This window comes from Nannobrachium achirus (genome assembly GCF_963921795.1).
Source record: "Nannobrachium achirus genome assembly, chromosome: 20".
In the NCBI taxonomy this organism is placed as follows: Eukaryota; Metazoa; Chordata; class Actinopteri; order Myctophiformes; family Myctophidae; genus Nannobrachium; species Nannobrachium achirus.
In genome coordinates, this window is record NC_137827.1 from 23,059,159 (window position 1) to 23,080,418 (window position 21,260).

The 21,260-nt window shown below is 42.7% G+C and overlaps 3 protein-coding genes across 4 annotated transcripts in view; 1 reads left to right on the forward strand and 2 right to left on the reverse strand.

Moving 5' to 3' along the window:
* LOC308305564 (transmembrane protein 179-like) overlaps positions 1-21,260 on the reverse strand; it is a gene marked incomplete at its 3' end in the record, with an annotated part of 467,552 nt that overhangs the window by 399,128 nt on the left and 47,164 nt on the right. The window lies entirely within an intron of this gene.
* Positions 46-6,370, reverse strand: cfap99 (cilia and flagella associated protein 99; the record flags this gene model as incomplete). The annotated part of the gene is made up of 15 exons (XM_080750913.1): positions 46-181; positions 323-518; positions 852-1,057; positions 1,820-1,971; positions 2,076-2,217; positions 2,374-2,578; positions 2,753-2,841; positions 3,836-3,922; positions 4,346-4,414; positions 4,558-4,638; positions 5,255-5,438; positions 5,586-5,692; positions 5,814-5,908; positions 6,023-6,167; positions 6,257-6,370. 15 exons carry the CDS (start codon positions 6,368-6,370, stop codon positions 74-76), a joined length of 1,980 nt encoding a protein of 659 aa, XP_080607039.1. The 3' UTR covers positions 46-73.
* The window catches only part of zfyve28 (zinc finger, FYVE domain containing 28), a 46,567-nt gene continuing 37,395 nt past the window's right edge, over positions 12,089-21,260 (forward strand). For both annotated transcript variants that reach the window (XM_080750323.1, XM_080750324.1), the window contains exon 1: positions 12,089-12,482. In XM_080750323.1, coding sequence (XP_080606449.1) covers positions 12,447-12,482 — 36 coding nt within the window. In that variant the 5' untranslated portion in view covers positions 12,089-12,446. The remainder of the gene's footprint in view (positions 12,483-21,260) is intronic.

The following is a 21,260-nucleotide window of genomic DNA, read 5'->3' on the forward strand; positions in this document are numbered from 1 at the left end:
TTGACTAATGGGAGTAATAATTGTAATCTAGAACAAATGAACATAGGATTATATTGCATGAATATACAGTAGATTAGAAGACATTACACATGTCTATGTCTTGAGTGTTGGGTGATTCTTTCTGGACTTGATGCTCTAAGCTTCGCTCCAAGTCTTCCCAGCACTGCTTCTCCAAGGTTTTCTGGCATCATCACAGAAAATTATAATAATTAATAAGCAATGATTTGTTTAGCACTGACAATGACTTAGATTATGCACATGTTTTAAATATGTAACAGTCAAAAAGAAAACAGTTACATTTTAAATATGCTTTGACGCTCACTTTTTTGTGTTGTGAGTTCTTGACAGCGTGTGTGTTGTTTGCCTGCTCAGTGGATTTGACCTTGTTCCGCTCATTCTCCCTTAGTCTCTGACGTTCTTGTTGTTTGTCAGCCAACTTCCTCTGCAGGGCCAGCACTCTCTCATCCCCAGCCACTGCATTCTGCTGTAGAGCCAGTCTTTCTTTCTTTTCCTCTTTCCTGCCAGGAGTATTATGAATATTAGATTAATATTAGATATTAATATTTAGATGCATGGTCACAAGTATTGTGTGTGTGTGTGTGTGTGTGTGTGTGTGTGTGTGTGTGTGTGTGTGTGTGTGTGTGTGTGTGTGTGTGTGTGTGTGTGTGTGTGCGTGCGTGCGTGCGTGCGTGCGTGCGTGCGTGCGTGCGTGCGTGCGTGCGTGCGTGCGTGTGTGTATGAGTTTTTGTGTGTTTACTCTTCTGCATTTATGCAGTTCAAAAATGTTCATTTGCAACGTGTCAAGGCCATAGCTAATGTTTACAAACCTCTGGACGGTCTATTTAACTGACCTGCGTGCTGCAGCATGACTCAATGCTTTCCTGTGTAGGTCAATGGCATCCAGCTGGTCCAACAGAAGCAGTTCCTTGTTATGTTTCTCCTCCAGAATCCGCTCGTGTCTCTTCTGTTGCTCATGTCGTTCTGCTTCCTTAAGGATTGCCAGCCGCTCTTTCAGCTCAGCCAGGGACATTTCTCCTAACAAGTCATGGCCTGCTGTCTGCGACACAGGGAGCAAACAACATGCTCATATGGGTGCTCATATAAGCTGACTCATGGGTTCATTAACAAAAATATAGATTTCACCAATTTCCAACCTGGTGTCCCTTCAAAACATTTAAAATGACTTAAAAGTTTTGTATTAAAATTGCCATTTAAGGGAGAAATACGTCAGTCTGACACATTACTCCGACTACGTGGCTACGCGTGCGTTTATGGTCAGGGTTAGGGTTAGGGTTAGTAACGGGAAGAGTCGGATGGGACAGTATATAGTTACTGAATGGAAGCATTGGCAGACCAGCCACGTCTCTATGACTCCATGTCATAACCATATAAGGAGTTCCCAATGATAACCATATAAGGAGTTCCCAATGCAGCTACGCCAAAATAAGGTTGTTGTCTTGCCTCAATGTGTGTCATGGCATCAGGTGCAAACAAATCTCCATATATGGGAATATAGGACTCATTTCACGTGTGTTCATGTGACATACTTAAAATAGCGTTCCCACTGTAATGAAATCCCTACTATACTGATTGAATGGCTACACTGAACTTTGGTGTTATCTGCCCGTAAGTATAAGGCAAACAGACGTTGTGATAGAGTCTATATCATTTGTTGTATGACCTCTAGTGTGTCATGCAACCTCCACTGCCAGTTGTCTACTGTATACCAAAAGTGAATATTGTTGTTATTGTGACATCACAGTGATTTGTCCTATAAGTACTCCATCTCTAGCTGTGACTGCAGATTTCTTCCACTCACCTCTGTGTCATCCAGAAACCTGTGTCTGATGAAAGGAACATATTCCATTGCATGGATCTCACGGATGATCTCAAACTTTCTGCTTAGCTCTGCCTGCGCTTCCTCGAGGGCCTGGCGAAGGAGGTCTTGAATTTGTTCTGAGACTTCTTTGACTGTGACAAATGTTCAGGAGAATACAAATGATCAGGGTGCTATGAAAATTCAAGACCAAGTGAATCATGTCCTGCATGTGGTGAGGTGAGGTGAGGTGAGGTACCTATGCGTTGCTTGAACTCCTGCAACTTCACTTTGGCTGCCTTTGAATTCTTGTGTCCCTCTGTCACTTTTTGCACCAAGTCTCTCATTCCCTTTTCTTCTTGCAACCGCTTCTGAGCATATCTTTGCATCAACTGAGCAGTCTACAAGACAACAAACCCAAGGATCCCTGAGATTTAGGTGCACCTATGTGGTAATCCGTCATGAATCACTGCAAACATTACTGAGCCTGTCAATGGAATACTCTTGTCTTCATATAAAACCATCAGTCATTATGATCATATTTTACATGGACAAACCTCTTCCTTCTTAAGCTGCACATTCTTTTGGTTGTGCTCCATGATGCGTGTTCGGGCCATAGCTGCCTCCTCGTGACTGATGAGTCCCTCCAGGCGCCTGCGCTCAACCTGGGCAATTGAATCCTGGAGGTCCCTGTCACGCATCTCCTTCTGCCACCGTAGGAAAGAGGAGGGCTCACCTTCCCCCTCCACCAGACGCTCCATTCTTTTAATACACACAACAAATACATTTCAGATCTACAAGCTCCCTAAGCTTTGCACTGCATTCTGCATTCAAACCGATCTACATTGTAGATCGTTTATTTTTGGCGATAGAACTGATTGGTTACTGGCTGCCAATGCAAAGACTGCAAAGAGTAATAAATGGATGTTACTGCACCTTTGAAGCTCCACCTCCACCTGGCGGTTATAAAGTGCTCCTTCTCTCAGGATAACTGTGTTGTTAAGCTTCACCTGCAATTTGTTTGTCTTAAGGAACCAGACAAACATAAAGAATTTGGTGAATGCATAGATACATTATTTAATAGTGATCAGGACTGTAATTTCTTATTTTTAGGGTGCAAGGCCACTTGGCCTTTGTGTGTTGTATATTTGAGGGCACAATGGCCAAATGCCAGGATGACACAAAGGCCATCAAATATATTTAAAATATATCAGTGAAATAAATACATTATTGGTATTTACAGATTTTACCAATATTTGTACAAACTCTTCATAGACTCATACACTCTCATCCCTGGACTATCAGAGCCACGGAACGGGACGAGTTAAAGTGATAGTTCACCTATTTTTGACATAAAGCTGTGTGAAATACTTGCCATTAAAACAGTGGTTAAAATGTATTAATTGATTACCAGAGTCCCGTGGTCAGAGTTCTGGTCAGTTTCTAATGAATATTAAGTAGTTCCAATGGGGTGGGGGCCATTTGGCGTGGCCCAATCATTGAAAATAGATTAATCCACAAAACTAGCGTCATTTGTATTGTTGGCCTATTTCTACCATATAGAGCGAGGTTTCGTTCTGATCAGCTGCCTGCAAAGCACCTTGTTTTGAGAAAATACGTTGCAGCGGCGTAGTGATACTGGACACAAAAAATAGTACCATGTGACAGAGGGGTCAAAGTTGAACGAAAGTTGGTCTATTTGGTAGAAATAGGTCAACAATACAAATTAAGCTAGTTTTGTGGATTCATCTATTTTTAATGATTGGGCCATGAGCCCCTGCCAAATCACCGGAACTACTTTATATTCATCTAAAACTGACCAGAACTCTGACCACGGGACTCTGGTAATGGATTAATACATTTGTAACCACTATTTTAATGGCAAGTATTTCACACAGCTTCATGTCAAAAATAGGTGAACTATCACTTTAAGATTCACAATCTTTACAAAACACACTGGTGTCTGAATAACATATTGACAGAAATATTGAAAGTAAGTGTAATATACTGTACCTCTACCTTGTGAGTGGCTGGAGCTCCAGAGGAATGAAATGAATTGAACTTCAGCTTGGAATCAAAATCTTCCCTAATTTGGGAAAGCACATTCTGCAACACAGGAAAAAGTATATGATTCCCCACACTTAATGTTATTCAGTAATGATTCTTCCATTAAACTTGTATGGAATGTAATGGACAGCTGATGTTTATAGGCCTAATAGCATCAACAAAAAAAGGAGATCTGGAAAAAAAGGAATTGCTCCTAAGTGGCTACCGCCTCAGTTTCAGGATAATATACCTCACAGCAATATATATTTGTATTTCATATTTGTTCTGTCTATGTCTGAAATGGATTCAAATATAATTATAATACATGCATCCTATACAAAATACCAAAACACTTGATCAAATAAATATACCATCTCTGTGCAGTGTGCTTAACAATAATTGGGTTGGAATTTAATCATCTGCTGCAATGAAAAACATAACATTTAATTACATTGAGCATCTGTTAAAATCCATAGTTCTTACCTTAGCGTGTTCTGACTTCTGAGGATTCGCACATTTATACTGTTTGATATTTACCTCATAGAGCATTTGCTTGGGAGGAAAACGGGAGAAATGTGATTACAATTCACATAATGATGTAATAACTGTTTATATGGCGCTTTAATTAATCACTTCTGTCAAATATGTTGAGAGAAAGTCATAATGATGGTGTTATATAAAAAAGTGACAGCTACCTCAGCCTTTTGACGGTTTATGTGTTTCATCTCCTCTACAGCTTGTATCTCATTTGGAAGCCTGTAAGTGCTTTTTGGCACCTAAAGAAACACAAAGCATTATGACAATTGAAACCATGACAGCTTCTACATTTAATGTAACAATAGTCTGATTTATTATCTTTAAAACTGACTGTATGCTAATATAATGACACTATAGGCTATTGAAAACACTTCCTATCGAAAGCTGAAAGATACACAATAAAATCTCCAGTGAGACTTTAAACATGGAGCCAAATTGGTTCCAAACTTTTTCCAAAGGGGGCCACATTAGAAAATATTTAAACCCCCAAGGGCAGACTATATCTCCTGTACTTTCGGTTGGACCATAACAAAGTCATTATATATACACATATATATGCATTGCATTTACAATATTTGATTTAACTATCATCATTAATATTTAATACCAATTGTCTTTTGTCAGGTGTGTGCTCTGAACAAAACACAAATAACTCACATTCCCAAATGTAACCAGATGTGCAAGGTAAAAAATACAACAAAATAGCCTTTCTTTGACTCCTTCAGAATGAGACAACAGGGAACAAGGAATCCTGACGAATTATTCTATAAAATCATTATCAGGCTGCATTTGGCCCCTGGGACGTACTTTGGACACCCCTGGTTTATAGGCTTACACTCTGTAAACGTAACTCACCGGTTTGTGTTTTTCCTGTGATGGAATGGCCTCAGGTGCAAGGAGAAGACGAGGTTTAGGTTTAGTAAGAGAGAACTCCTGCGGCTCTGTGGTCTTCTTGGTTGTATCTTTTTTGACCTGTGCCCCACCACGAGACATCCTGGCAGCAAGCTGGTCTAAGAGAGCATCTATCTCAGGGCGCCATCTAATGGACAACAATTATAGGCATGTGCTTCAATTCACATCATCCAATTTTGTGGTGGAGATGATCTGAGAGTCATACTCTGTAAGACTACCCACAGTCCCACACACTACCCAGACCTTTTTCAAAGCAGATGTGTCATATGCTTACCTCAGCAAAGGAGCAATCCAAGTTCTGTCCACATAGGCAGCATCATAGATCAGACTCCACTCTCCTCGTATCCATGTGGTTAGGTTTGTGAAGAAGAAAGTCAGGAACTGGAAACAAAGTCAGAGTGGCTTAGCAAAGATGATGATAGACTATTGTATTCTAATGGGATGGGATGCAGTATTGTCTTCTTTGCAATGCAACAGTACAAACATAGAACAAATGTCTCACTGTGTGCATCTTCTTGATGTCCAGAGATTTGATAATGTTACTAAAATGTGGAAATCCAAGTGCATCTTGCATGAACATGGCAAGGTAACAGATAACTGAAGAACAACGTAGTGACACAAACAAGCAGATATCAGTGTTGTTCAGGGTGAAAACCATAAGCAATCTCAAAATAGAATTTCTGTGAACAATTCTAGCACATTTTCACTCACTGACAAACTGGTGACGATCACCCCTGGATAAGCACTTCCCATTTTGAGCATAGAAGACATTGATTACTTTGTCCAGCAACTTCTTGTGCTCAACACAGCCGGAAACAATGTCAAGTATGAACCTCTTATCCTCAGCGTCAACGTTCTAGAGAGAGACCACATCAACATTTAAGTTTAGTGTCCATATCGCAAGCCCAGCCCATACCCGTACATACACATTTTTATTTTGTCTACCTTCATGACCTGTGAGGCATCTTCTAAGAAGTCATCCAAACACTGCTTGCCAGCTCTGAATTGATCAAGCTGCAAAGTAGCTTCTTTGACGAGGGATCCATGATTTGATGCCATTTTGCCAAGCAAAACCTGATAATGTCTATTGTGATAGGATATGAAAAAATATATAAAATAAAATATAAATAAAAACATAAAATGGAAGAGGCATGTAGAAAAACGAGATAATACGTTGATAACACTTACTGTGGGTGGAGACAGTGAGATTTCCTTCGAGATAACTTCTTGTCTTGGCAAATTCGCTAACACAAGCTGGTATACTAGTCTGGGACTGTTGCCATGTACTGTGACAGTCGTTACTTAGCAACAGACGCGCGTAAACAGAAATGCAGCCCAGCTCCTGCACACACACACACACACACACACACACACACACACACACACACACACACACACACACACACACACACACACACACACACACACACACACACACACACACAAACGCATACAAATGGGTTCATATGGGTTCAGGGCTTAATACTTGGCCTACATGAAATGCTGCCTGGTCCTTGATGACCCTGCTTTAAACAGGAGGGGGGAAATCTCGAATAAATTGGTAGCATGCGAAAGGGAGAGAGAGAGAGAGAAAGAGAGAGAGAGAGAGAGAGAGAGAGAGAGAGAGAGTATAAATAATTGAGTCAAATGATCGCATTGCATTATTTTCAGTCCATATGACAAATATCTAAAAGTGTACTGTCTGAGCTGCGTGTATCTATTCTGCATCCAGCTTAAGGCAAGACCCAAATTCAGAGTGAACATTTTTAATACATACATATCATTTTGGGGGTCCTTGACATGACAAGGTTTGAGAACCACTGGCAGATTCTATAAATGTCTTCTAAATCATAACAGTTTTCTGAAAAAAACTTTTGTTGCTATATACGTAGCTCTCAAACTTTGTCATGTCAAGGGCCCCCAAAAGTATATGTATTTGGCTGCAGACCCCCATCTCGAATTTTTTTTTTCCAGGGACCCCCAGAAGCAAAGATTTTAGTTTATTAATGTTTACTCTAAATGTGGGTTAGGGTTAGATGCAGATGCAGATGAGAGCTAGATGCAGAATATATATTCTGCATCTAGTTTAGGGCCTCAACACGTTGGCAAGCGCCAGGTCGCGTGTTGAATACCGATAGGCCTATGATTGTCAGAGCCATAAGCCATTTGAATTAGAAGTGTTAAATGTTTCTGTAGCTCTGGCCACAAGGGTGCAGCCTATACTTTAGGTTCTGTTAGTTAGATAGTTTACATGGTGACAGGCAGCACAACTAGGCTACTAAACTGTTTTGTAAATATTCAACTTGTTCCTGTAAATGGGAACATCACCCAAAGAATAACTGACGTTGTTCATTTTAATACTCACTGAAAAAAAACTGCTTCATAGAGAAGATCACAAACAAGTAATGGCGGGGGAAAAAAGAACTCCTGGAACTCAACTCCTCAAATGAAGGCCTGAGAGAGAGAGAGAGAGAGAGAGAGAGAGAGAGAGAGAGAGAGAGAGAGAGAGCATGAGACAATGATTGATCACCTATTATCTTCAATCTGGTTGGATATTAATAATGATGATGATAATAATATTTACCTCATATGCTCTCTCTGCATCAGAGTGTCTCATCATCATGAGACATTTCTTTTTTCCCCGTCTTCTCCTTTTCACTGGCAGTGTGACCTTATCACCGCAAAAAGCCATTGAAATAAGCCTCTCATTAGCAACATCAAAAACATATCTCCAAAATAATAACTGTGCATTCATCCTGAGAGGTGATGCATGTTGATATGAACTGAGAACCGGGATTATGATAGTCACTGCTGGAAATGGTTGCTTAACTGTATATGCCAAAATTGACCGTTGTTGAGAGGAGGTTGTTAAAATGAGTGTGGCGAGAGAGAACTTTCTTGCACCAGGCTGGTGCAATTTCTTGCTCTGCTCAATGGGATGCTCTTTCAGGATAACATAATTTTCCCAAGAAAAATTGCCATGCATGATCTATAGGCCTATTGCTGTCTTCAAGAGTATATGCTGCCTCATTCTACGCTGCCTCATTCCATGTCTGCAGTAGCTAAGCCCCCTTTCACCTATAATCACCAGTAAGACTCCCTAATCGGGAGATAAGCGACCGTAGGTCGGTTATCTCCACAAATAGGGCAAAAATTTGTTTTTCCAAAATCTCCCTGATCCATGTTGATGACATGAGTGTAGACATACTGTGTAGCGATTTGCGTGATTTTACGGCAAAAACTGTAGGAGCAGTGGCCAAAAATGTGTTTTAAAAATGGGCCTGAAGGTGGCGCTAGAAGAGGGCCATGTGAGAAATGAGGGGTGGGGTCTCCGCGTTGCCTTGGCGGACGAATAGGTACCGGCCCCGGCTCTCCCGGACGCTCCCAGCCCGAGTTACGGCATTTTATGTGAGCTGCAGTGGAGGGGGTCCTCCACTGGGGGCGTCACCACTTTTGCATCCGTTCTGGAGCACCAGGAGTGGGTGGTCCCCAGGAATTCCCCATGAGCAGCCCCGTTGGGGTGGTCATTTGGTCATTTTTGCACATTTGGTCATTTTTTACACCTGGGGGTCCCCCAGGGACCTGGGGGTCCCTGGATCTCCGGGGGTCCTTGGAGGTTGTAGTTTGGCAGGTAAGGAGTGTGTGTGCAAAATTTGGCATGGATGGGGGCAACGGTTGTGGAGATATGAGCAGGGCAAAAGTGTGACGTGTGACGTGTGACAGACGGACGGACAGACGGACGGACAGCCCGTGGAGGTTTTGATAGTAAATGCTCCCTACGATCGCAATAACTACATCCATCCATCACTGCGCTCCAGAACCTGGCGCCTTGTACCTGTTCTCTGTGAGCAGACATACAGTAGTAGGCTATATGGCTGCCTGCCACCAAGTAAACTTTATATATATGTCTGTACCAGTAAGACTCCCTAATCGGGAGATAAGCGACCGTCAGGTCGCAGCGTGATTTTAGGGCAAAATGTGTAGGAGCAGTGTCCAAAAATGTGGTTCAAAAAATCGGCCTGATGGTGGCGCTATATGGGACATCCATATTGATGAGATGAGTGTAGACATACTGTGTACCGATTTGCGTGATTTTAGGGCAAAATCTGTAGGAGCAGTGTCCAAAGATGTGTTTGAAAAAATCGGCCTGATGGTGGCGCTATATGGGACAGATCCATGTTGATGACATGAGTGTAGACATAGTGTGTACCGATTTGTGTGATTTTAGGGCAAAATCTGTAGGAGCAGTGTCCAAAAATGTGTTTTGCAAGAATCGGCCTCATGGTGGCGCTAGAAGAGGGCCATGTGAGAAATGAGGGGTGGGGTCTCCGCGTTGCCTTGGCGGACGAATAGGTACCGGCCCCGGCTCTCCCGGACGCTCCCAGCCCGAGTTACGGCATTTTATGTGAGCTACAGTGGAGGGGGTCCTCCACTGGGGGCGTCACCACTTTTGCATCCATTCTGGAGCACCAGGAGTGGGTGGTCCCCAGGAATTCCCCATGAGCAGCCCCGTTGGGGTGGTCATTTGGTCATTGTTGCACATTTGGTCATTTTTTACACCTGGGGGTCCCCCAGGGACCTGGGGGTCCCTGGATCTCCGGGGGTCCTTGGAGGTTGTAGTTTGGCAGGTAAGGAGTGTGTGTGCAAAATTTGGCATGGATGGGGGCAACGGTTGTGGAGATATGAGCAGGGCAAAAGTGTGACGTGTGACAGACGGACGGACAGACGGACGGACAGCCCGTGGAGGTTTTGATAGTAAATGCTCCCTACGGTCGCAATAACTACATCCATCCATCACTGCGCTCCAGAACCTGGCGCCTTGTACCTGTTCTCTGTGAGCAGACATACAGTAGGCTATATGGCTGCCTGCCACCAAGTAAACTTTATATATATGTCTGTACCAGTAAGACTCCCTAATCGGGAGATAAGCGACCGTCAGGTCGCAGCGTGATTTTAGGGCAAAATGTGTAGGAGCAGTGTCCAAAAATGTGGTTCAAAAAATCGGCCTGATGGTGGCGCTATATGGGACATCCATATTGATGAGATGAGTGTAGACATACTGTGTACCGATTTGCGTGATTTTAGGGCAAAATCTGTAGGAGCAGTGTCCAAAGATGTGTTTGAAAAAATCGGCCTGATGGTGGCGCTATATGGGACAGATCCATGTTGATGACATGAGTGTAGACATAGTGTGTACCGATTTGTGTGATTTTAGGGCAAAATCTGTAGGAGCAGTGTCCAAAAATGTGTTTTGCAAGAATCTGCCTCATGGTGGCGCTAGAAGAGGGCCATGTGAGAAATGAGGGGTGGGGTCTCCGCGTTGCCTTGGCGGACGAATAGGTACCGGCCCCGGCTCTCCCGGACGCTCCTAGGCCGAGTTACGGCATTTTATGTGAGCTGCAGTGGAGGGGGTCCTCCACTGGGGGCGCCACCACTTTGGCATCCGTTCTGGAGCACCAGGAGTCGGTGGTCCCCGGGAATTCCCCGTGAGCAGCCCTGTTGGGGTGGTCATTTGGTCATTTTTGCACAATTGGTCATTTTTTACATCTGGGGTCCCTGGAGCTCCGGGGGTCCTTGGAGGTTGTAGTTTGGCAGGCAAGGAGTGTGTGTGCAAAATTTGGCATGGATCGGGGCAACGGTTGCGGAGATATGAGCAGGGCAATAGTGTGACGTGTGAGGTGTGACAGACAGACGGACGGACTGACTGACTGACTCACAGTTTGTGGAGGTTTTGATAGTAAGTGCGACCTGACGGTCGCAACAATTCCTATGCCATGCTCTGCTCATGTGCCATCTTTGCAGCAGAATACTTTCTGCACCACTGGGTTCTTGAGGGTGCCTTTTGTCAAGGGTGATCATTTAAAAACAGCTGAAAGGTGCCTATGGGTTGGGAACTTGGGATGGGTGAAATAATTTATAGCTGGGCTGCTTGGGCTGTTGGAATTCTTGCAAGAGGACTCAGGGAGTCAGGGGAGATCTTGTGAGATGTACTGGGCCTATCACAAACCTAGACATGAGAAGTAGAGGACTATGGGTGATGGGTGAAGTATGAACAATATTACATGCAAAAATGAGTCTGCATGCAATCAGAATGTTGGCTCTAGTTAGCTAAAGTATAAAAAGCAATGTTGTGAGAATTATAAAACATTTCAGGGAGATGTATTTGATTGCTCAATATATAGGCTATTGTATAGGGCAGGCTATATACCGTAACATGTTGGTGGGACTCCTGGGCTTTATAGTCTGTGCTCTCTCTCTCTCTCTCTCTCTCTCTCTCTCTCTCATTCTCTCTCTCTCTCTCTCTCTCTCTCTCTCTCTCTCTCTCTCTCTCTCTCAATTCAATTCAATTAGTTTCAAATTAGCCTTAATCGGCAAGAGAAACTTGCCTGTGTGCCCCTTTCGTGATTTTAATTTGTGATTTAATATTGTATTATTATAGCCTACACTTCTTACCTGTACAGGCTGTACCATATAGGCTACTACATCTTCAATATAGTCCTATTATTGCCATTTTGTGACTTACTTTTTGTTGGTTGGACCTCGTGTATTTCATCTCTATAATTGACAATACAAACTACAGTTTTCTTTTAAAAAAATGATTTAAACAAAATCCTTTGTTGATGGCTGCTCTCCACAACAACAATTATTATGACGTAGCGTGTAGTGACGTGTTGCTGTGAAAGTGGGAGGTGAATGTTGTCAACGTGACGGCGGTCATCAGACAGACAGAGAGAGAACCAGAGAACAGAACAGAGCGGAGCGGAGCAGACTCTCAGGCAGAGGCAGAGCGGATCAGTCAGCCCTAGAGAGACGTCCGTGCTCTGCGTGTCCACATCGCGAGTGAGGGGGACTTGAAAAGAAAGTGGCCGGGCTCGGGGGGGGAGACAGACAAGCGGGCTCGGATTCAGCGAAGATGGAAATTAAACGTTATAATTAATTTATTTTTTATTTATTTTTATTTTTTTTTTTATTAATATTATAACAGTGCTGTTACTGTTTTGGGACATATACGGTTTTAGAATCCACCAGCAGCAGCATCGCTAGTTAGCTTAGCAGCTGTATTTGCTGCTACTATCACAGACACACAGGTAGAAGAGGAGGGGTTGCTGTGACAAAGGAAGGTGGCGAGGTAACGATGAATCGCTTTCGAAAGTGGCTGTACAAGCCCAAGGTAAGTTATGCTGAACGCTGCTCCTTCACAGTTCAAGTCAGCGCCCGCCTCAGTCATTTTTAATGCACAGTTGATGTGTAAAAACAATATTTCGAGGGACAGCTAGCAAACCAGTCGATATAATTTGCTGTGATCATTGTAGCTTGCTAGGCATACATATACTACCACATTATGCACACCCATCCATACACATTTGCTAATGCTGGCTAAGATTGCTGATGCTGTTCAGTAAATACTAAGAGCTTTTATTTCTGTTGTCACATTCTTCTTGTCTGGTAACATTGCAGTGATTTGGCAGAATAAACTAATTAGCTGACTGTTAAGTCTAGAAGGGAGATTATCATCAATCATCATCATTTGCAAATAGTATTTATGGAAATAATAGGTAGCAGCAACCAGTCTTCTTCATGACATGGCTTGACTTACATTATATAAATAATACACAGACAACAATAATGAGGATTTGAATAATATTAAAAAGGCAATGATTTCTGAATGGAAAATATAGAGGAAGCTCAAATTCATCATGACAAAGCTGACGAATGTGACTGCTCACAAAGGCCAGAGGTGTGTGAACAATAGCCAGCATGTTATATGGTGTTCAAGTTGTGGATGTGCTCTGATTCTTTATTGAAACATGGCTGACAATGCAGAATAGTTAATTAGAGTTTGTTCTCTTGTTCGTTAAATGATCAATTTCCCATGTTGACACCAGCTCTTTTTTTTTTAGGATGAATCAGTGTGAAGATGCTTCCATATGTATACCTAGTTTAACAGCAAGAACTGTGGATATGGTTTACTATTTTAAGCATAGTCATTTTGGACCGAGAGCTATTGATGGTATGGCTAGACTATAGTACATTTAAAGGGAACTTCATATTTCCCACAAAGGGCAATCAACAATCTAAACCCTCTCATCTTTACTGTTACTTCCATTAAGGACAGTTGAGATTTTAATGGTGAGCTGTTGACATTCAAATATGCCACGGTCTGCATGGATGAATGCCTTTCCAACAATGTTATTACTTAATTAGTATTGTATGTCTCATTGTATGTCTCATTGCATGGGCCAAAAGATTGTAAAACATCCCAATATCCACCTTTAACCTTTAATCTAACTTTTAAGGTGAATGTCAAAAAACAAACTCCCTATCTTTATCGCTACTAGTAGAACTTTGTTTCGTTGTTTTGCTTTCCTGGAAAAATATAACTTTTCTTTCAGACGAGGCATTTTTGTGCTGTTTCATCTGTATGAAAGGCATTATTGAGGAAAACGGAATTGACTACTTTATTTCCTAATAACAAAAGGGCCAAGGCTGTCAGTTGTTTTTTTGTCAGAGAAAATGTGTTTGAGACTAGCCTGGGTACCAGCCTGCTGCACTAAGTTCAGTGGATTGGTTTGTGCACGTCGCTTCTCAGTGACAAAACCAATCCACTGAATGTAGCGTAGCAGGCTGGTACCCATGCAGGCTAGTTTGAGACGGTCTCCTAGACTTGATAGTGTGGCTTTGTGGACAATTCCCACCCTACAGATAAAGTAGCACATGACTGAAAATTCCACATATCAATTTACCATATCTTTTTTTTTTTATAGATATATCAAACAAGAACAGGTCCAGGATGGCTCTATCTTCCCAAAATATTTATTTATGAAGACATTGATTAGAAGCTGTGTTCACATTTGTCCCCTAATGCAGCCGTAACATGTAATGATTTGAAGTCACTTGCAGTCAGTTGTTTGAGGTGACAGTAACTTGAGGTTTCACTCACAGCAGTGATGTCAATGAAGGATAAAATGAAACCCCCATGAATGTAGATAATGGCCTTGCCATTTACCACATACAGACAGTCAGACAGACAATCCTGCGTCATCATGCTTTTCACTGTTTAACCACGTTTGCTGTTACAGCATTTTTGTTGTCCATTGTTAGGGTTAAACACTAAGTGCTAAGGTTCACAAGTGTGTTGCCATATTCAATGGAAGACCATGCCTTTCAAGTGTTGAGCTATTACGTCACTATTACTAGCCAAATCACTACCTTAGTAATAATGAACACTATTACATTTAAGCCTTTGGGTTTAAAATCATCAATCACCAATTCTTAAACTATATAAGCACTTGAAGCAAATAGGGTACTTTCTTAACTATGTAACAGAGATGGAGAAGAGTCACAAAAAGCTTAAGTACCTTGAATATTCAAGAAGAAGAATTTGATATTCTAGTAGTATCGTAGGTTATGTTTTTGCTCAGTTGAAACAGTATTTCCGTCTCAAATAGGTGGCCAGCCTTATAGAGTATTGTGGCACTTATTGTTCAACACTGCATAGCACTGTCATTTTGCATCAACTAAGTCGTTTATTATTGAACTATGTTCTCCTAGAGATAGAAAAGTGTTGAATCAGCATGTTCCCCTTGACTGGAGCAAGGCTATTGATATTTCCAGAGCTTCTCTTTACCTCCCTAGATAAGTCACTGAGGAGGATTTTCCTCTTCCACTGCAACACAATCCCTTCCTGGTGCTCTGAAGAATTCAGTGCAACATGGGGGGACATAATGTACCTGTCTCTTCTGTCTGACTCCAGTATGAAAGCACAATCTAAAAAAAGGAGGGAAAAATTGTTAGAGCTCCCTTGTCTACTGGAGGGATTCAAGACATACTGTAGGGCAAAGGTTGTCTGACCCACATTGTGTACACACCAGACACCACTCAGTTCAGAGTTCTTTCTTTTTTTACATTCCGTTTTCAGGCACTTAACAACTGGTTAAGCTGGTTTCTTTTTATCCAAGTACCAGACTTATCCCTCCTGAAACAGCTGTTTGGGAGAGCCCATATGTTTTTAAGTTTTAACCAAGCTATTGTCACTGTCGGGCATAAATCTTGTATCTCCAAGTTTCAAATTTGTATCACAAGTAATTGTGATGATGAAAAATGGAGGTCACCAATAATTATCAATAAGATGCAACACATATAAAATCAATACAACCACTCTGTTATTATCTATGACTATCTGAGACTCGGGCTGCATCTTTATATATCCCCCCGTCTTTCACAGCTACTCCGCTTGAATCATGGGTGAGAGGGAGCTTCCCAATCCTGCAATGAATTAAAAAAATGCCTTCAATTGCCTGGCCTGTCTAGATCTGCACCAGGGGTCAGCTCTCTAAATCCAGGCAGCTGACACCAAATGTCTAAATTTTGTTTTTTATCACAAAGTAAAGCCCTGCTTCATCATACAAGGCAGTTGCACAAAAGTAGTGAAAACAGCAGATCTACAAGTACAAGCACACAGCGCCTCACGGTGCGAGGCGTTGTGTGCTTGTAGATCGGCTGTTTCCACTAGTTTAGTTCATGTTTTAAATGATACATACAAAACGAACGGTTTTGGACATACAAGGTTTCCACCCGACAACGACGCTATGCTATGCTGTGAATTATCTGGCCCCTTTGAAGTTGTTTTGGAGCCTGGCTTAAGGTTTGGAAGGAACAGACTGAAACAATGGGTGCACAGTGTGTTCAGAAATGCATACCTGTGACTCCCCACAAGTCTGTAGACGTGGGCAAAGATGAGACCTGGCTCAGGTTTCCAAGCCACCAAAATGGCCACTATCTCCTCACCTTTCATTTATCAGAGGAAGACTTGCAGAGTGAGTGATTGAGAGATATGTCAGGAGGCTAAACCTGTACATTTCCTCCGTAGCCTTTGCTCCTTTCTTGGCATTACTCTATCAGGCATTCAGGGACTGACCTTCAGCGCCAGACCACCTCATCTGTCAGTGTGACAGGCCCACAAGCAGCACCAGGCTGGGGGGCACTCACCTCCGTCTGTTGGATGCTACTAATTTCCCTTCTGTTTTCCCCGATCCTCTTCACTGGGCAAACATATTGCCCAGTAAATTCCTCAGCGTCCATCTATACTATAATTTTGCGAATGTCTGAGTGAGTGAGTGTCTGAAACAGCGTTTCTCCTCAGTGGCTGGAGCAATTGATCTGAAATCACATCACCATTAGCATATGAACACACCTGACATAACTGTGAAGCCCGTTTGTCACTTTCACAAATCATATGCTGTATATTAGCATTGTTATGGTGTATCTACTATCTGTTCTGCATCTAGCATGAGGCACATCTATTCTGCATCTAGCATGAGGCAACATGTTTAACCAGCTCTCTCTGTGTGTGTGTGTGTGTGTGTGTGTGTGTGTGTGTGTGTGTGTGTGTGTGTGTGTGTGTGTGTGTGTGTGCAGGCAGGCGGGTGTGTGCGCAGGCGGGCGGGGGGGTGGGGGTGGGGGGTGTTGGCTGGCCCTCTTTCAGATGTTGTCATGTAGATCGCTACACAGTATCTCTGTAGCCTTTAAACTAAACGGGTATTTCTTACATTGATGCTCCTACATATTATCATGCAAGCACCAGAAAGTTACTTTCCATCCCTCATATACTGTGTGCACAGTGCACACCCCATAACCCACACACTGCACATCATTTCGGAGCTCATATCTTTGAACGGGTAAGGACTAGTCTATACTATAATTTTGCGAATGTCTGAGTGTCTGTCACAGCGTTTCTCCTCAGTGGCTGGAGCAATTGATCTGAAATCGCATCACCATAAGCATATGAACACACCTGACATAACTGTGAAGCCCGTTTGTCACTTTCACAAATCGTATGCTGTATATTAGCATTTTTATGGTGTATCTACTATCTATTCTGCATCTAGCTTGAGGCACATCTATTCTGCATCTAGCATGAGGCAAAATGTTTAACCAGCTCTGTGTGTGTGTGTGTGTGTGTGTGTGTGTGCGTGCAGGCAGGCGGGTGTGTGTGCAGGCGGGTGGGTGGGCGGGCTGGGGGGGGGGGGGGGGGGGGGACAGTATCTCTGTAGCCATTAAACGAAACGGGTTTCTTACATTGATGCTCCTACAGTACATCATGCAAGCACCAGTTAAAGTTACTTTCCATCCCTCATATACTGTGTGCACACATCCCATAACCCACACACTGCACATCATTTTGGAGCTCATATCTTTGAACGGTAAGGGCTAGTTTAACTAAGTGTAAAGAATTGATCCATTTTCACACTCTTGAGTTACATTGGCACCCTTTTTTATTTTTTTTTAAAGATTTGTTTTGGGGCTTTTTTGCCTTTATTGATAGGACAGTAGACTCAGACTGACAGGAAATGGGGAGAGAGATGGGGAATGACATGCGGCAAAGGTCGTCCGGATCGGGAATCGAACCGGCGACGCCAGCAGGCATCATAGCCTAGTATGTGGTATGCGCCTTGACCACCAGGCCAGCGGGCGCCCCCCTTTTTTCTTAAATGATTTTCACTCTGCCAAAGGGTCTTGTTTGTGTGAAGAGGGTCCATATAAGGGCCGATGCATACTCCACTTTTAGAGACAAATTTATTTCAGTTCGGTTCGGGGAGTCAAAATCTCTGCAGCACCGAACAGGCTAATTAATGACAGTACCCACCCCCCCGAACCTCTAAATGACGTCATATTGTAGTTTAGACAGCGCCGAACCGAAATAAATATGTCTCTAAAAGGGGAGTATGCGTCGGCCCTTAGTGCTAGATATCCATTGTCTGAATAGTGGTATGCTACAATACAGCCCCCAAGATTGTGTAGTAAATGGTGCATTTGTATAGCACCTTTATCCAAGGTGCTTTATAATGATTGTGCAGTAGATTCACACATTCACACAGACGTTCAGACACCGATGGCGGAGGAAGCGAAGCAAGGCAAGGCAAGGCAAGGCAAGGCACCAACCTGCTCATCGGGAGAAATTAGGGGTTCAGTGTTTTGCTCAAGGACACTTCGAGACTAACTCTGGGGGAGCCCGGGATTGAAACTTGGAACCTTCTGGTTCGTAAGCAGCCGTTGCCGTCCCATAGGTGATATAAAACACATTGTAGGTGCACACAGTAAAAATCCTAATGCTAATCTAACTCTGCAGAGTGTACAAATGGAAGTTCCATACAGGTCTTTGGAGTAACACTAAGGATTTGACCATGTGGGTATGTTGATGTTGGTTGCTTTAAAATGCATACTGTACCTCACCTCTATTTTTTGCTATGCTGTCCATTTGTCACTCATCACCAAGCCCAGGCCAGGTTTGTTTGTGATTATTGCTCAAATGCAAGTGGAAGAAGCGAGAGAACAGCCAAAGTAATTAGGGGCTTGTCTTCCCAGAGTGGTTTCTGCACAGTTGGCATAGAGCGGAGGGGAAGCGGGTGGAACGGCAAACTGCTGAGCGCCGGCCAACGGGGCTGCATATGTAGCCTGGTTTCAGGAGCTCTTTATGGATGTCTCCATTCTGCTTACCCAACAGCCGTGCGGTAATTGATTTGGTGTCAGCTGCCTGGATTTAGAGAGCTGACCCCTGGTGCAGATCTAGACAGGCCAGGCAATTGAAGGCGTTTCTTAATTCATTGCAGGATTGGGAAGCTCCCTCTCACCCATGATTCAAGCGGAGTAGCTGTGAAAGACGAGGGGATTTATAAAGATGCAGCCAGAGTCTCAGATAGTCATAGATAATAACAGAGCGGTTGTATTGATTTCCCATGTGTTGTATCTTATTGATAATTATTGGTGACCTCCATTTTTCATCATCACAATTACTTTACTTATTACTCCGTTCAATATTGGTCGTCTGGAAGGCACAAAGCATGCAGTCAAGGTGCATGGGTTTTGATCATACAAGTCTTGATTGCAAGAGACTGTATGAAACATTTTAAGAATAGCAAAAATAGTGATCTACAAGCTCACAACGTGTTACAATGCAACACATTATGAGCTTGTAGATCTGCTATTTTTGCTATATAGACATATGACGTGCCCAAAATACAAATGCCATGTTGAAAGTGGTTAATAATTTCACTATAATTTCACCAGCTAGAGGTTAGTCCAATTTGTGAATGTACTGTTAAAGAATGATTATTCAGATCATAGGATTATCTGCCTTCTACAGCAAAGACAGTTGTAGAATTCTGTACTAAATCTGAACAACTGAGATCTTTTCTCATGCAGGCGGTTCCAAGTACAACATCTTGTAGGTTGACATAAAAAAAAAAGAAAATGGGCACCAACTGCCCTGGACAATCGCCTGCAGGACATAAAGGAAGAACTTAAGGAGAGTAGGAGAAGCGTAGGCCCGTTTTTTGTGGGTTTGTTTTTGGCCCTGGTTACAGCTGGCAGGAGCTAAAATGAAAGGAGATTTCTCTGTAGCGTTCACACACTGGTTTGAGTTATTTTGTTTCTTCTGACTAGATTCACAGTGAGAAGGACACAGCATATCGGTTGGCTCTTTAAGGCAGCTTTGCCAAATTTTGACACATTGGAGTAATATAGCAAGCAGATTAAGTTTAATTTGGTGTCAGGTAATAGTGATACTCCAGAGCTGGGCAATAGGCCTATTTTCCAAATAATATTTATATGTTATATAGTCATCTGGGATTTTGATTACAAATGTTTTCTTTTACTGGTCTTAAAGGCAGCATCTGCTGTATGTATCTTTCTATAAACCAGTAAGACTCCCTAAATTGGGAGATAAGCGACCATCAGGTCGCATACACAAACTTTAGAAGGCAATGTTAGCCAATCAGGAGGGAATATGGGAAATGCCAAATGGGACAGATCCATGTTGATGACATGACTTTAGAGATGCTGTGTGCCGCTTTGTGTGATTTTAGGGCAAAATCTGTATGAGCAGTGTCCAAAAATGTGTTTTTAAAAAATCGGCCAGATGGTGGCGCTAGATCAAGATGGGATAGATGCATTCTGAGGGAGTGAGGTGCCGGGAGTGAAGTCGTTCAGAACGGCGATTCTTGACAAATTCCGATCTGACTGATATGCCCATATATGGAGATCTATGTATCTTCTGTCTGTCTGTCTGTCTGTCTGTCTGTCTGTCTGTCTGTCCCTTTTATGTCCATATATAGTGACGTCATATACTGGCAAGTACTTCTATGATAATGGGTAGTGCACTACGTACTCTGATAATGATTACAACTAGAAATGCAATTCCTGCGGAAACTGCTTGGGTTCACTGAAAACACACACAAAGTATATTTTGTACAGTAGAAAATGTACACATCCTCAGACTGACTCAATTCTCAAGCCTGAGTGGTAATATAAATGGTAATCTCAAAAAGCATACACATTTGTTTAGAGAAAAGTACAAGCAACAATAACTGTGTAAAGTTGAACAAGTTGAAATTTGAACGAAATGTGGAAGTAGTAGGATGCCCAAAAAAGTGGCAGAATAAATATAAATAGGGGATAACTAGTGTGGGCTTGCTTCAACTAAGTACTCTGACAGACGGGTACAATGGGTATCGCCTAACTGGAAGGGCATGCGTTCCCAGCGGGCATCATTCCCAATGGGGATTGGCATTGTCTCTCCATAAATGCGAAATCTCTGTCTGTCTGTCTGTCTGTCTGTCTGTCTGTCTGTCTGTCTGTCTGTCTGTTTGTCTGTCTATCACATATCTTGAGAACTGTCTGACTGATCGTCTAGCAGTGCCAAGTAGGAAGTCGTGGTTTTCCAGAAATCCTATTTTAAATGCATGGAATCTTGACTTACTGTAAGTGCGGGCGTGCGTGTGAGCTGTGAGTGTATCATGTGTCCTTCACGCATCTCGAGAAACTTCAAACCCTGTGCATGAATCGCAGAGGAGAGTCTGGCGTGAAGTCGGTCAGCTCGGCAGTTGTCCAGAAGCACCTGTCTCACTGATATGCCCATATACTGTAGGACAGGGGTCTTTCAATGTTTTCA